The sequence below is a fragment of the Hyaena hyaena genome, unplaced genomic scaffold (assembly GCF_003009895.1).
Source record: "Hyaena hyaena isolate Hyena2069 unplaced genomic scaffold, ASM300989v1 scaffold_678, whole genome shotgun sequence".
NCBI classification, from domain to species: domain Eukaryota; kingdom Metazoa; phylum Chordata; class Mammalia; order Carnivora; family Hyaenidae; genus Hyaena; species Hyaena hyaena.
In genome coordinates, this window is record NW_024081305.1 from 590,128 (window position 1) to 604,671 (window position 14,544).

Here is a 14,544-nt window from a genome sequence, read left to right on the forward strand (position 1 = left end):
CTCTAAAATTTATTTAGAGAACTACAAAGTAACTACCATAGTACCCGAAACCATTTTGAGAACAGTGACCAAGTTGGAGGATGTCTACTTCCTTGAAGACTACCTAGAGAGCTGCAGTAGTCCAGCCAGGACAGTGCTAGCAACCAGCACTGACAAGTCAGTTTGGGCGAGAGAGAGCTGGGAAATACCCACACCTGTACGGTTGCTACATTTTCAACAAAGGCCCCAAAGCAACTCAATGAAAGTCTTTAACAAACAGTGTTAGACTGACCGGACATTCATAATAGAAAATAAAGAATTAGAACCTTGACTACTACACTTCATGCTCCCAAATTAGAGATACATCTTAGACCTAAGTGTAAACGCTAACACCATAAAGCTTTTAGTGGAAAACATAAGATAATGTCTTTAGAATTCATGGCATGGATTTCTTGAGTCCTCGAAAGCAATAACAAAAAGAAAATGCTATAAATTGGACCTCACCAAAATTAAAACCTTCTGCTTATCAGAAGATATAAAGAAAATGGATAGGCAAGCCACAAGTTGGGGGAAATACATATAGAACATATGTCTGACAATGGACTAGTATCAATAATAAAAAGATAAGACATTACAATGGAATATTATCCAGCAATAAAAGGAAATGGGCTATCAAACCACAAAAACAATGGAAGAATCTGACATTCATATTTCTAAGTGGAAGAAGCCCTGGAAGAAGCCCATCTGTGAAGGCTGCATTTATACAATTCCAATTATATAACATTCTGGAAAAGGCAAAATGATAGGACAGTAAAAAGATCAATGGCTGCCAGTGGTCAGAGGCAAGGATCTGCAGAATCATGGGAGCAGAGAGGATTTGGAGGACAGTGAAACTTCCGTGGAATACTGTCATAGTGGAGACAAGTCACTGTACTTTTGTCAAAGCCACAGAATATACTGCACAAAAAAATGAACCCTGATGTAAGCTGGGACTTGAGTTAATATGTCAATATTGGCTTATCAGTTGTAACAAATGTACCACATTAATGCAAGGTAATAAGGGTGAGAGAGGAGAAATTCTCCTTTTCCGCTCAAGTCTTCTGTGAACTTAAAACTCAAAAAATCAAGTCTGTTAAAAATGGTTTTTTAAGCAGTACAAAAAGAATAAGACCCAATCTTTTTTTTTTTTTTTTGAAGCAGTGGAATGTTATTTTTTTTACAAATAGTTTATTGTCAAATTAGTTTCCACATAACACTCAGTGCTCATCCCCACAAGTGCCCTCCTCCATGCCCATCCCCCCTCCCCCCCACATCCATCAGTCCTCAGTTTTTGTCAGCATTCAAGAGTCTCTCATGGTTTGCCTCTCTCCCTTCCCCCACCATTTCCGCCCTTCTTCTCCCCCTTGTTCCTCCGTCAAGTTCCTCCTAATCCTCCTATACGTGCAAACATATGATATTTGTCCTTCTCTGCCTGACTTATTTCGCTCAGCATAACACCCTCAAGGTCCATCCATGTTGCTACACATGGCCAGATTTCATTGTTTCTCATTGCCATGTAGTATTCCATGGTATAGATAAACCACATCTTCTTGATCCATTCATCTGTTGATGGACACTTAGGCTCTTTCCATGTTTTAGCTATTGTGGAGAGTGCTGCTATGAACATTGGGGTACATGTGCTCCTATGCCTCAGCATTTCTGTATCCCTTGGGTAAATTCCTAGTAGTGCTATTGCTGGGTCATAGGAGAGTTCTATTGTTAGTTTCCTGAGGAACCTCCACACTGTTTTCCAGAGAAGACCCAATCTGTTTAATGGGCAAAAATATTTGTCCAGATACTTCACAAAGGGAATACATATAAATGGTGTTAGCATGTTAAAAAAAAAAAAAAAAGTGCTTAATGTCATTAATCTTCAGGGAAATGCACACTGAAACTACGAGGTACCATTACCCACCAGCATGGCTAAAAAGACTGACAACAGCATGGACTTGTGATGATATGAGTAATTGGAACTCTCAACATTATTGGGGCATGAATTGGGTATAATCACCTTGGGAAAAGGTCCAGCAGGGTTTTTTTTTAATATATAAAACTAAGTACCTATATACATACCTTATCACACAATTCCACAACTAGGTATGTATCTGGGAGGAAACCATAACTCCACAAAAAGACTTGAACATGAACTTATTAGATACGTCTCCAGAGGCAAGGGAAATAAAAGCAAAAATGAACTATTGGGACTTCATCAAGATAACTTGTCAAGATAAAAGGCTTCTGCACAACAAAGGAAATAATCAACAAAACTAAAAGGCAACCTTCAGAATGGGAGAAGATACTTGCAGATACATATCAAAGGGTTAGTATCCAAAGAACTTATCAAATTCAACAACTAAAAAATAAATGATCCAGTTAAGAAATGGGCAGAAGACATGAATAGACATTTTCCCAAAGAAGACGTCCACACTGCTAACAAAACACATGAAAAGATGCTCGACATCACTCATCATCAGAGAAATGCAAATCAAAACTACAATCAGAGGGACGCCTGGGTGGCTCAGTTGGTTGAGTGTCCAGCTTTTAATTTCAGCTCAAGTCATAACCCTAATGTCATGGGATTGAGCCCCATGTCAGGCTCTGCACTGAGCATGGAGCCTAAGATTTTCTCTCTACCTCTGCCCCTCTCCCTGACTCATGCTCTCTCTCAAAAAACAAACAGAAAAAGAGAGAGAGAGAGAGAAAAGAAGAAAAAAAAAAAAACAGAAAAACTACAATTAGATACCACCTCACGCCTGTCAGAAAAGCTAAAATTAACACAGGAAACAACAGATTTTGGCAAGGATAAAGAGGGAGAATAGGGAACTCTCTTACACTGTTGGTGGGAATGCAAACTGGTACAGCCACTCTGGAAAACAGTATGGACATTCGTCAAAAAGTTAAAAACTACCTTATGACCCAGCAATTGCGCTACTAGGTATTTACCCTAAGGATTAAAAAATGCTAATTCAGAGGGGCACATGCACCCCAATGTTTATAGCAGTGCTACCAATAATAGCCAAATTATGGAAAGAGCCCAAATGTCCACTTGTCCCCTGACTAATGGATAAAGATGTGGAGTGTGTGTACATACACACACACACACACACACACAATGGAATATTTATTAGCCATAAAAAAGAATGAAATCTTCCCATTTGCAATGATATGGATGGAGCCAGATAATATAATGCTAAGTGAAATAAGTCAGAAAAAGACAAGTACCATGATTTCATTCATATATAGAATTTAAGAAATTAAACAGATGAACATAGGGGGGAGAAAAAGGGAGGTAAACCATAAAAGAGTCTTAACCACAGAGAACAAACTGAAGGTTGCTGGAGGGGAGATGGGTGGGGTATGAGCTAGATGGGTGATGGGCATTAAGGAGGGACCTTGTTGGGATGACCACTGGGTGTCATATGTAATTGATGAATGACTAAATTCTGCTCCTGAAACTAATATCATGCCACATGTTAACTAACTAGAAATAAAATTTTGAAACATTTAAAAAAAAAAAAAAAAAGGAAGGGGGAGGAACTTGCATATGAATATTCATGGTGGTTTTACTCCTGATAGCTAAAAAACATAAACAGCCCAATTCCCAGCAATAGAATGGACACATGTTGCCATTCAAGGGAATACTGCTTAGCAATGAAAGGAACGAATCAGGGGCGCCCGGGTGGCTTAGTCGGTTAAGCGTCCGACTTTCGCTCAGGTCATGATCTCATGGTTCGTGGGTTCGAGCCTCGCGTCGGGCTCTGTGCTGACTGCCAGCTCAGAGCCTGGAGCCTGTTTCAGAGTCTGTGTCTCCCTCTCTCTCTGACCCTCCCCTGCTCACGCTGTCTCTCTCTCTCCTAGAAATAAATAAAACATTTAAAAAAATTAAAAAAAAAAAGGAACAAATCAATAACTAACAGCACTAGATGAATTCCAAGAATATTACGCTGAGTTTCTAGAAGGCTTCCACAAAAAGAGTAAAATTATGTGACACCATTATATGAAATTCTAAAACAGGGAAAACTAATTCAGTGCGAAAAAAACAAAATCAAATAATTGGTTTTCTCTGGGGGGTGGAAGCAGAGATTGACAAGGAAGAAACATAAGGGAACTTTCTGGCCTTGACAGTAGTGTTCTGTATCTTGATGGAGAGGTAGGGTTACACTAGTGGATGCATTTGTCAAAACCCAAAATAATGTCCACTAAGACCTGTGCACTTCAGTGTGTAAATTTAATATTTAAATTTTACATGAAACACAGAAACTAATACTGACCTCCAGTTAATGTGTGCTTATATATTTGGAAGGAAGCGTATTAATGTAATTCACTTGGAAATGTACCAGAAACAGGATGAATAAAAGGATGAAGAGAAATGCCTGGGTGGCTCATTTGGTTAAGCGTCCGACTTCAGCCCAGGTCATGATCACAGGGTTCTTGGGTTCAAGCCCCACATCAGGCTCAGTACTGACAGCTTAGAGCCTGGAACCTGCTTCAGATTCTGTGTCTGCCCCTCCCTTGCTCACACTCTGTCTCTCAAAAATGAATAAACATTTAAAAAAATTTTTTTTAATAAAGGATGAACAGAGGGACAGCTAGATAGAGCAATAAATACATGGTTATAAGGCAAATATAGTAAAATAATTTTTAGGTATACAGGCTTATACTAAAAAAATTATACTTAACTTTTCATAATGAAATACTGAGACCAAGTTTAAATAAGCCCTAACATGACAACCCTGCAAAATGAGGATTGTAATTTCACAAAATATGAAAACAAGTTAGAGAAAACAACTTGCTGAATTGTTACCTAACTGAACTTTAAATAGAAACCTGAAAAAAAAGTGCAAACATACATACATACATACATCAGTCCGTCAAGAAACAAGTGAAATTAAATAACAAACCAAACCTGGCCCTATGGCCAGCCTTGCCCACCTTACTTTCTCTCTTCTGGAACCCATTCTGTCTTTAACTCTTCTTGGCATACTCTCTCGTCTTCCTTTGCAATGAAGATTTAAAGAATAAAAACTTGTCAGCCATTACATGCCAGGCTTCCTTTCACTATCTGATAATACGACATTAGCTCTAGTCCAAAAACGCTAGGATACTGGTTACTATTCCGCCTGTTGCCAGCTACGATTCCTAGGTGACCCTCTTTGGATTTGCCAAATCATCATTCACCAAAACACTATACAGCACTCACGATATGCTCAGTTCTCAAGAGGCTTACAATGTGGCATGGGCTGCAGAGTTGGAAACCATCAGGTGTGCAGTGTGGTGACCGGGCAGGTCAAGCTGCTGGAACTGGAGATGGGGCAGGGTCAAGCAGTGGCCTCTAAGAAGGGGAGACTTCCTGAAGCCATGCTTCAACTGCCTTGAACAAGGAGCTGGCATTAAGACAAATGGAATGCAGAAAGAGCTCCTGAGAAATTCTCAGTGCGTTACCCCAGTAATCATTCATTACAGCATGCCAAACAGCAGACTCCTTGCATTTATTATGTTGACTCTCAGCAGATCTTTGACTTAAATGCACTGGTGCCCCAGCATCACACCACACACATTTTTTTAATTACCATGAAAAAGGAGGTATAATGTGGCACATGCCATCCGATATCCCACTCAATTCAGTTAAAGGACACCCAAATTCCTTTCTATGTAATCAGATGGCTAATCCCAGAACTGGACCCAGACAAGGCTGCCCATGTCCGTGTGTGTTTAGAGCAGCCAGGTTCAAGTGCGCAGGCTGCTCCAAGATGACATCATACAGCCCACGACCTTATGCTGGCAGGTGCCCCCGCTGGCTGCACATTGGTGGCTCCCTGGAATCAGGCAGGCACCTCCTCTTGGGTCACTCTTCCGTCCCTGCAGAGGAAAACCACAAAGGACCTCCAGGCTGCTTGAGTTAAAGTCTCCATTTATTTTTTTTACAAAAATCCAACATAAGACCATTGTGCTCATGACTGGAAAAAGGGTGGGGTGGATGGACATGGCATGGACATCAAAGAGCTTCCCCCTTCACCATATCATCATTTCAAAGCGGAAGCTCTGAGCACACACACAGGCAGTTCCCGCACAGACCGCTCCCACCTGCCGAGACAGCACCCCGCCGACCATGAGCAGGCCCGGCTTGAGGAGCAGTCCACACCAGACAGACACCACTGCCAGGGGTGCAAAGGCTCAGGACGGCCTGATGAGCACCTTGGGGAGGCTCTCACTTAGATGAATGCCCTTCATGGTGAAGAGCAAACTAGCTACCTGGGGATAAGGATGTCCTGGGCCCCAGGAGCAAAGACTAGGCAACAAGGTGTTACCTACAGACAGCTGGGGAAACCCATGTGAGCGGTTTTCATCTTCCAAATGAGTCACAGTTACATGGTAGAGATGACATCTGTGTTTCCCAAGGTGACATATCAGCATCAAAGTTATTTGAAGCATGGAGCGGGGCCTCTCCCTAACCCACCTAAAAAGCAGCAGCCATTCATTCTCCAGGAGCACCTAACCAAGCAACATAAAAGGTCTGACTGCCTGCCTCTTGCTACTGAGGAGTGTCCTCTAAGAACTTGGCCAGTGTCCACCAGAGCCTGCTGTTCAGAGTCCTTCAGGTTAGTGCTTGCCTTGTCAGGGGCTCTGATGTCATACCACTTCCTGCAGTATCTTTGATGTCGTCCATAATCTCAGACCACTCAGCTACTCCTGGATCCACCAACAGCATTCAGGGACCCAAAAACCTGGCTCTACTATAAGGGTCCTAACACAGCCTGCTCTTTTCTCACCAGGTCCCACTGAAAGTCAGTTTATGAGTTCCTCACATTAAAATAAACAAGATAAAAATAGCAGCCACATATATAGCTCAAAACACCACACTCTTTGGCTCCCCAGAGAGAAGAAGGCTACTGCTAAAAAGAATAAAGACAGGAGTCAAGAAAAGGGTAGTTAGAAAGGATGCAGGGAGTCTGGACCCCTTTGCTGGGTTGTCAAGAAGCGGACCTGAATTTCCTGGGTAGCTGCCTCTGTGGGAGAGTGACAAGATGCCAGTGGGAACCTCCGGGTGACATAAGTCCTAAGCGCAGCCCTGGTATGGTCTGCCAAGGAGGAGAGGTCCAAGTCCAGCTAGCCCTCCAGCTGGATGGGATCTACGGGACAGAGTCTGGCTTTGAAATGACACTTGAAGAAACCCACTGATACAGGTGAGAAGAGAATGTGCCCCCAAGAAATAGAAGCACAGGGTGTCAAGGTCTGGGGAAGACGGAACTGGCTTAAGGCATGTGCATGACCAGGACAGACCTGAGCTTTTGTCCAGCTGTGGGAAACCACCTATATCCAGCTTCACTGAAAGAAAGTGGGGGTCCAGAAAAATGGTAGAAGCCATGGGCTAAATCCCTGCCAAATGCCACTAATACCCTCTTCTGTTCCCCTACTGCCACTACCACCAAAAAAAAAAAAAAAAAAATTAGCTTATTTCCATTTCAGCCCAGGGAATAGAAATGTAAACCCGAGTGGAAAGTGGTAACATGGGTACGAGTGCCTGTGAAATCTCAGGCTGGATTGGAGCTTAACATAACAAACTAGATCTTCCTATCATTCTGACACATACCAAACCTCAAGGGATCCTGGAACCAACCTGGCATTAGGGATCTGAAAACTACAGGTAACACAGGGTCCAGGTCTAGACAAAGGCGGAGGGGAAGGTGAATTTCACCAAGGTATTTATCCCAAGGCAGGCGCCTTGCTGTTAAGACTTCCCGGCCAGCCGGGTGGGGATCCACAAAGGATGCTTGCTTAGTCAACGCCAGAGAGAGTAGGCCAACCCGCAAACCACCGCAGATCACACCTGGAAGTGTGGCCCACCAGTTCTCTGTTCTCTTACATGAGAGAGAACTTTCAGGAAAGCCTGAAGCCAAAGCACAACATGTGTTTTATAAGGAGGGCCGAACAAAAAGAGCCATCTGGCAGAGCTGTCTTCAGGTCTCACTCCTTCCTCATTCTTCTCTTTCCAAGGGGAGAGAATGGGGGTGCAGGACAAGTTCTGGGACAGCACAGCCTAACAATGAATCCTCGGAATCACTGAATCCAGCACAGGGAAGCTCCGCTGTTCCCAGGGGTGCAGGTCCTCCCCGCAGACTCAAGCGACGGGAAGATGCGAGTTCCAGATTGCATGGTGGCAACAGATGGGGGAAGGAACAAACCAATACAACTGATCTCGTCCAGGCCCCATAGTGGGGCCAAAGCTGGCCCTTTTTTGTTTCTGCACATTGATGCCCTGGGGAGTACGGAGATGATCTTTAAGGATGAGCTAGATACCATGAGGCCAGGATCCATCTCCACCAACATACAGAACATCAGAAGACCTGGTGGGTCCCTCACTTTGTGAACAGGCAGAAATTTCAAACTCCCCCCCAAATATATATACATATATATTATATATATGTATATGTATATGTATATGTATGTGAGAGTGTGTGTGCATATATATATATACACACATATATATGTATATATATGCACACATATATATAAATAAGCCTTGAATGGCAAATCTGAAACTTTTTCCTTTTAAATAATAATAATAGCTGTTACTGAATTTAAAAATCACAAACCAGCTGTCCTGGGCTTATGAACTGCGTGAGTGACTCTCCGGAGTCCCCATGGTCCTCAGTGTAAGCTATCAGTCAGTGCCCTGTATAGGGAACCCCAGTGTCCTCAGACCAGGGTTCCAGGCCCAGTGTGGCCGACTTTAAGAGAAAGAAGGCTGTTTCCTCTCCACTCTTCCTGCCACCTTCCAAGCAGAGGGCGTGGGCCACCCACCCAGTGGACGTCCCTGAGGTCCTTCAATGTCTAAGAACCTTAGGAGCCATCTCCCCCTCTCTGCTCATCCTCTCCCCCAAAACTTGCAATGCCCCTAGATGAACTTGAAGCACTTGGTCTTGTCGTGGGGCAAGCGGGTTTTGAAGAGCACAGAGTCCACCCTGAATTGAGTGTACAGCAGGGGCATATAGCCATACACCTTGACAAAAAAGTTGATACATTTGTGCCGTTCATGAAAGTGGGAATCATCATGTGACAGGGCCTGAGGGCATCCCGGGCATCGGAAAGTCCACCGAGAGGTCACCTGGGCATAGGGAAGAAAAAGCACACAGAGTGAGAATCGCAGGCTAACATGGCAGAAAACGTGCAGCTTAACCAATCTGATGCTTCTAATTTCCCAGGGAAGGCAGGGACCCTGGGTGGCCATGTTAACCCACAGAGCAAGTCAGGAGCCACAGCCCATGCTCTCTTCCTGTCACATATGTATATATCATTGGAAAGTGTGCTCCTTCCGAACAACCTGAACTGTAGATACCAAGAGCCTTATAATGTATAGTATTACTTGTCTCAGTAATTCCACCTCTAATATCTATCTTGGTTGCACAGCAAGATGTAGATATGAGCTGGTTCATTTCATCAATGTTTTTAATAGCAAAATACTGGAAAAGTATGCATCAAAAGGGTACTATTTAAATAATTATAAAATACTATACATTCATTTAAGAAGAGGCTTGGGGTGGGGGGGGCCCTGGATGGCTCAGTTAGTGAAGCGTCAGACTTCAGCTCAGGTCATGATCTCCCAGCACATGTGAGTTTGTGCCCCACAGAGCGCTCTGTGCTGACAGCTCAGAGCCTGGAGCCTGCTATCAATTCTGTGTCTCCCTCTCTCTCTCTCTCTGCCTCTCCCCTGCTCCCACTCTGTCTCTCTCTCTGTCTCTCTGAAAAATAAACATTTAATTTTTTTTAATGTTTATTTATTTATTTCTAGGAGAGAGAGAGACAGCGTGAGCAGGGGAGGGTCAGAGAGAGAGGGAGTCACAGATTGAAACAGGCTCCAGGCTCTGAGCTGGCAGTCAGCACAGAGCCCGACGCGGGGCTCGAACCCACGAACCGCGAGATCGTGACCTAAGCAAAAGTCGGACGCTTAACCGACTAAGCCACCCAGCTGCCCCAAAAATAAACATTTAAAAAAATGTCTGGAAGAAAATAGGTTTAGGAAAATTATATTTAAAGGCATTTTTGGAAAAGTGGTTATACAGCAGTAGTTATGATGATGCCAATGAAATTTCCAGCAATTAGAAAAGCATGATGAATAATGTAACAGCCTCATGATCAGCAATGCGGAAGACCAAATAACATAAAAACCCCTTTGGCACAGAGTACCTGAAAATTTAGGATGAAATATATACACCATCTCTTTAAATGTATAGCCAAGCTTGTAATGAAGAAAGGAGATGAACTGTCAGGAAAGAAGTGAAGTCCTCAGAGGCCAAAATAATGAAAGAATCTGAATCCAATGAGATAGCCAGGAGCTTTGGTTTTTAACAGGCTGGGGAGGCAAGAGCTACCAAACCTTACTGGAGACTTTTTAAAACACCAGGACCCAATGGAAGGCTGCATGGGCTGGAGGCAGCTCCACAGAAAGCTGTTTTCTTCCCAGTCTTAGCTTTAAGTGAAGAGGAAACATCACCTGTGAGAATATATAACCACACGCTGGCCCTCACACACCTGAGTTTATGTTACCTTTGTGTCCTGAAAAGCCCCAAGATGCTAATTTAGCTTCAGTGGGTCTCAAGTAGGTATTGACCCAACGTACATGGAAGAAACAAATGCAAATCCTCTCAGGTATAAATTCTGGCCTCCTATAAATGCCGTTAAGTAAAATACCAAAGACTATGATTTCACAATCAAAAGTCACAAAAAGAGGGGGTGGGGGTGGGAATGAGCCAGATGTGGGGAAATCTGCAGAAACAAACAACAGAATTAGACTCCAAAACCCTGCAAAATCATAAACCCCAAAACCCTGCAAAATTGGAGGATTATCAGATAGTGACTAGGACAATAAATACATGTGCAAGGAAATTTTGAAAGATTACTTAAGATTTGGTAAAGAAAAAAGGGACTATCAAAACAGTCCTAGAGGCTATGGAAAAAACCCAAACAGAATAGGAATGAAAAGCATACTGAATTCAATGTGAATTGAATGGGTGTGAAGAGAAGATCAGTGATGAAGAGTATACTAAAATTATTACCCAGAATAGAAAATATTGACTAAAAGCCTTAAAAAATACAAAAGCAAGATTAAGAGACATGGAGAGGAGATATTGTATGACTCCATTTGTATGAAGTTCAAAAAGGGCAAAACTGATCCTACAACAGAAAAAAGACACTAACTCGCTGTCATTCTCTGGCTGAACTCTCTGGCCTGCTTGGAGCTGCTCCCGCCTATCCTGCCTACCCCCTGCCTGCAGGAGGGATCTGGGCCTTTCTTTGCCCCTGCCCTCCCTGGGGGGAGCATGACCAAGGAACACAGAGAAAGATGCTCAACCTCCATAAAAATCAGACAATGGGATACAATTTATACCTATCAAATAGCAAAAATGAAAGTATAACAGTACCAAATGTTAGTAAAGATGTGCAGAAACCACATTGTACAGTGCGGGTAAGAATATCCATTGGTACATCTGTTTTGATTAGCAGTAATCATGCCTCAGATAAACCTCATTGGCTACAATACTGTCACTGCGCAAAGTTTGGTACATCTACTTTGAAGAAAGTTGGGCATTATCAAGTATAACTGAAGGTACATGTAGTCATGACCCAGCAGGAGAGGAATGTACCCAGGGAGATACACGACATCTGCTCTATTATAATGCTTTGTTTCTTTTATTAAAAAAAGGAAGATATATAAGCTGAAACAAATAGGGCAAAATGTCATTATCTGGCAAAACTCCTGGGTATGCATATTATATTCTTCCCTTTTTTAAAAACATTTCATTCATATATTGTAAACCAGTAGTAGCAAGTGTTTATATAGAAGCACTTTACTTATATAAGTATAGACATATCTGATTCTCTGCCTTTAATAGGCCCAACAGTTCTTTGCTCCTTTTCATATGAGTGACAAAAACACAAGCCTCTAGAAGGACTAAATTAACAGCATCCCAGCCAAGGGAGCCCCAGTGACACCTTACATGCTTACCACTCTGATTTTTAGTTCCCGCTTCCTTTCTGGCTTATAATATGCCCAACTATACAGTGGAAAAGAAAGTTTGTTACATAAACACTAAAAACATGTTATTTTTAGGTTACCTAGTCCACAATACTGCCAGAACCAGAAAATTTACTGTCAACTTTTTAAAAAGCAGACTACAAAAAAAGGTACATATTTTTAAAAAATAAAAATAAAAAGGCTACCACCACAAAGAACCAAAAGAAACATGCCAAAAGGCTTGAGTAATTTTTCTTTCTTTCTGAACAAATCTTTTACCAAATAATTTAAAAATTATTATTACTATTATAAATTGAGGGAAGAAATTAAACTTAAATAGCTCATCCCATAATTTTTAGCTAACAAGTAAACATCACATATAGCCAATCATAGCTGTCAGCATCCAGGTCTCCAGAGTTAAACCATGTAAGGAGTGGTCAGGGCTCTGAGGGGCTGCTCATCACACAGCCAAAAGTCTGAGGGCATCAGGACTTCCACAGAGGTGGTCCTGTGAAGGAGCCCACCAGGCCCCCCCACTTCTCCAGTTCTCACAGGATCCTTGTGGTGTACAGAGAGCAGTGAGTTACCACTTTTCCCCTGCCCTCACTGAAATAGGAGATGGGCATCAAGAATTCGTGAAGAGGGGCACCTGGTTGTTTAAGCATCTGACTTGCATTCAGGTCATGATCCTGTGGTTCGTGATTTCGAGCCCCATGTCAGGCTCTGCACTGACAGCTCAGAGCCTGGAGCCTGCTTCGGATTCTCTGTCTCCCTTTCTCTCTGCCCCTCCTCCACTTGTGCTCTGTCTCTCCTTCTCTCAAAAATAAACATTAAAATTTTAAAAAAGGGGGATTCATCAAGAGAAGGATATTAACAGCATCTATGTCCAGTATTCTACTCTGTTTTCCCTATACCTGAAAATCTTCCTCCTCATCCCAGATACCAGCATCCAACTACAGAGAAGCCCAACCTTGCCTTGCAAATAATCCCATCTGACCCAAAAGGTATTTTATGCTGTTTTCACTAAAGCAGTCATTTCTAATCATGTGCCCCACCAGTTAAAAAAAAAAAAAAAAAAAAAAAAATTGAGACTGCAACCCCAATGTACTTATAAAAAACATTTATATGTATTTGGGGATATGTATTTATATATTATAAAACATGGTATTATGTAACAAAACAAAGGAATTTAGAAACATGAAGCAACAGCTGTACTATAAAACGAAGTCTGAACTTTTAACATTTAACCAATACTACAGATTATATTTTATGTGGGAATGTTCCAGGTAACCCAGTCTAAGAGAAGTATTAGTATCAGGCATAGTAACAGAAAGGAAAACCCTTCAATAGATGGTGAGACTCTTATTACCAGAGAATTAAGATACATACTTATGCTTCCTCTCTCTACTTCCTTATCACTTTCTACTTCCTTCTCAATGCTTGTTGATCTTTTAAATTTTTTTTTTTTTACTGTTTATTTTTGAGAGAGAGTGTGTGAAATAGGGGAGATGCAGAGAGACACGGAGACACAGAATCCCAAGTAGGTTCCTGCTGTCAGTGCAGAGCCCCACTTGGGGCTTGAACTCACGAACCATGAAATTATGACCTGAGTCAAAGTCAAGACACTTAACCAACTGCACCACCAACTGCATCCTTTATGTCCTTTATTTTCAATGAAGCTTATTTACATTCTAGATCTTTCTCCTCCTCGAATAATAGCAATACATTATTCAAAGCAATAATATGAAACTAACTCCCTGTTTTTTATTTAGTCAATATTGTTAAAATATTAACATTTTATTTTTTTATTATTATTCTACTTTTCGGGAGGGAGAGCACAAGCAGAGGAAAGGGGTAGGGATGGGGGGGGGGAGAGAGGCAGAGAGAGGCTCTCAAGCTGGCTTCACACTCAGCACAGAGCCTGACAGCCTGATGAGAAGCTGGATATCATGACCCTGGAATCATGACCTGAGCCAAAAAAAGTCAGACCCTCAACCAACTGAGTCACCCAGGAGCACCTACGATATTAACATTTTTGAAAGAACACTGCTAATCATATAAAACAGTCATATGTTCTTAATCATAACAAGGGAGAGAATATAGTTTTATAGTGAAAACCTGAAGTAAAGAAAAAAAAGAATTACTATTTTAGAACATAAAATAGTACATAGACCCAATACTATTAAAATTAGGTAAATTAATTCAAACACTTAGCTCAAACTGGTTCTACACTATGAAGTAAATAACTGGACTCACAATTTGAAGGAATTAACTAGAAATTTGAAGACATTTTTAATTTATTGAGCTTTTGATTTTAAAAAGTCATCCTAATCTTGAACTCTTCTTATATTCCCATAGGATTAAGAAAATTCACAGAGAATACTTATTTTTCAAGGTTTTACTTGATAAGGATCACTTGTTTACCAAGTGCAAATTATTTTCTGTCTCACTCTCTACACTGAAGAGATGGTTTGGCTCATGAAACACCAACCTGATAATATGGCAGACAAACA

At 41.7% G+C, this 14,544-nt stretch overlaps 1 protein-coding gene and 1 non-coding gene across 2 annotated transcripts in view; both read right to left on the bottom strand.

Annotated features, from left to right (window-relative positions):
* Positions 1-5,912: 5,912 nt before the first annotated feature.
* Positions 5,913-14,544, bottom strand: part of EXTL3 (exostosin like glycosyltransferase 3) — a 38,783-nt gene continuing 30,151 nt past the window's right edge. Inside the window, exon 6 of the mRNA XM_039217168.1 lies at positions 5,913-9,124. Coding sequence (XP_039073099.1) covers positions 8,915-9,124 — 210 coding nt within the window. The 3' untranslated portion in view covers positions 5,913-8,914. The remainder of the gene's footprint in view (positions 9,125-14,544) is intronic.
* On the bottom strand, positions 11,433-11,574 carry LOC120220162. The gene has a single exon (XR_005525483.1). It is a non-coding gene; the product is annotated as a U4 spliceosomal RNA (small nuclear RNA).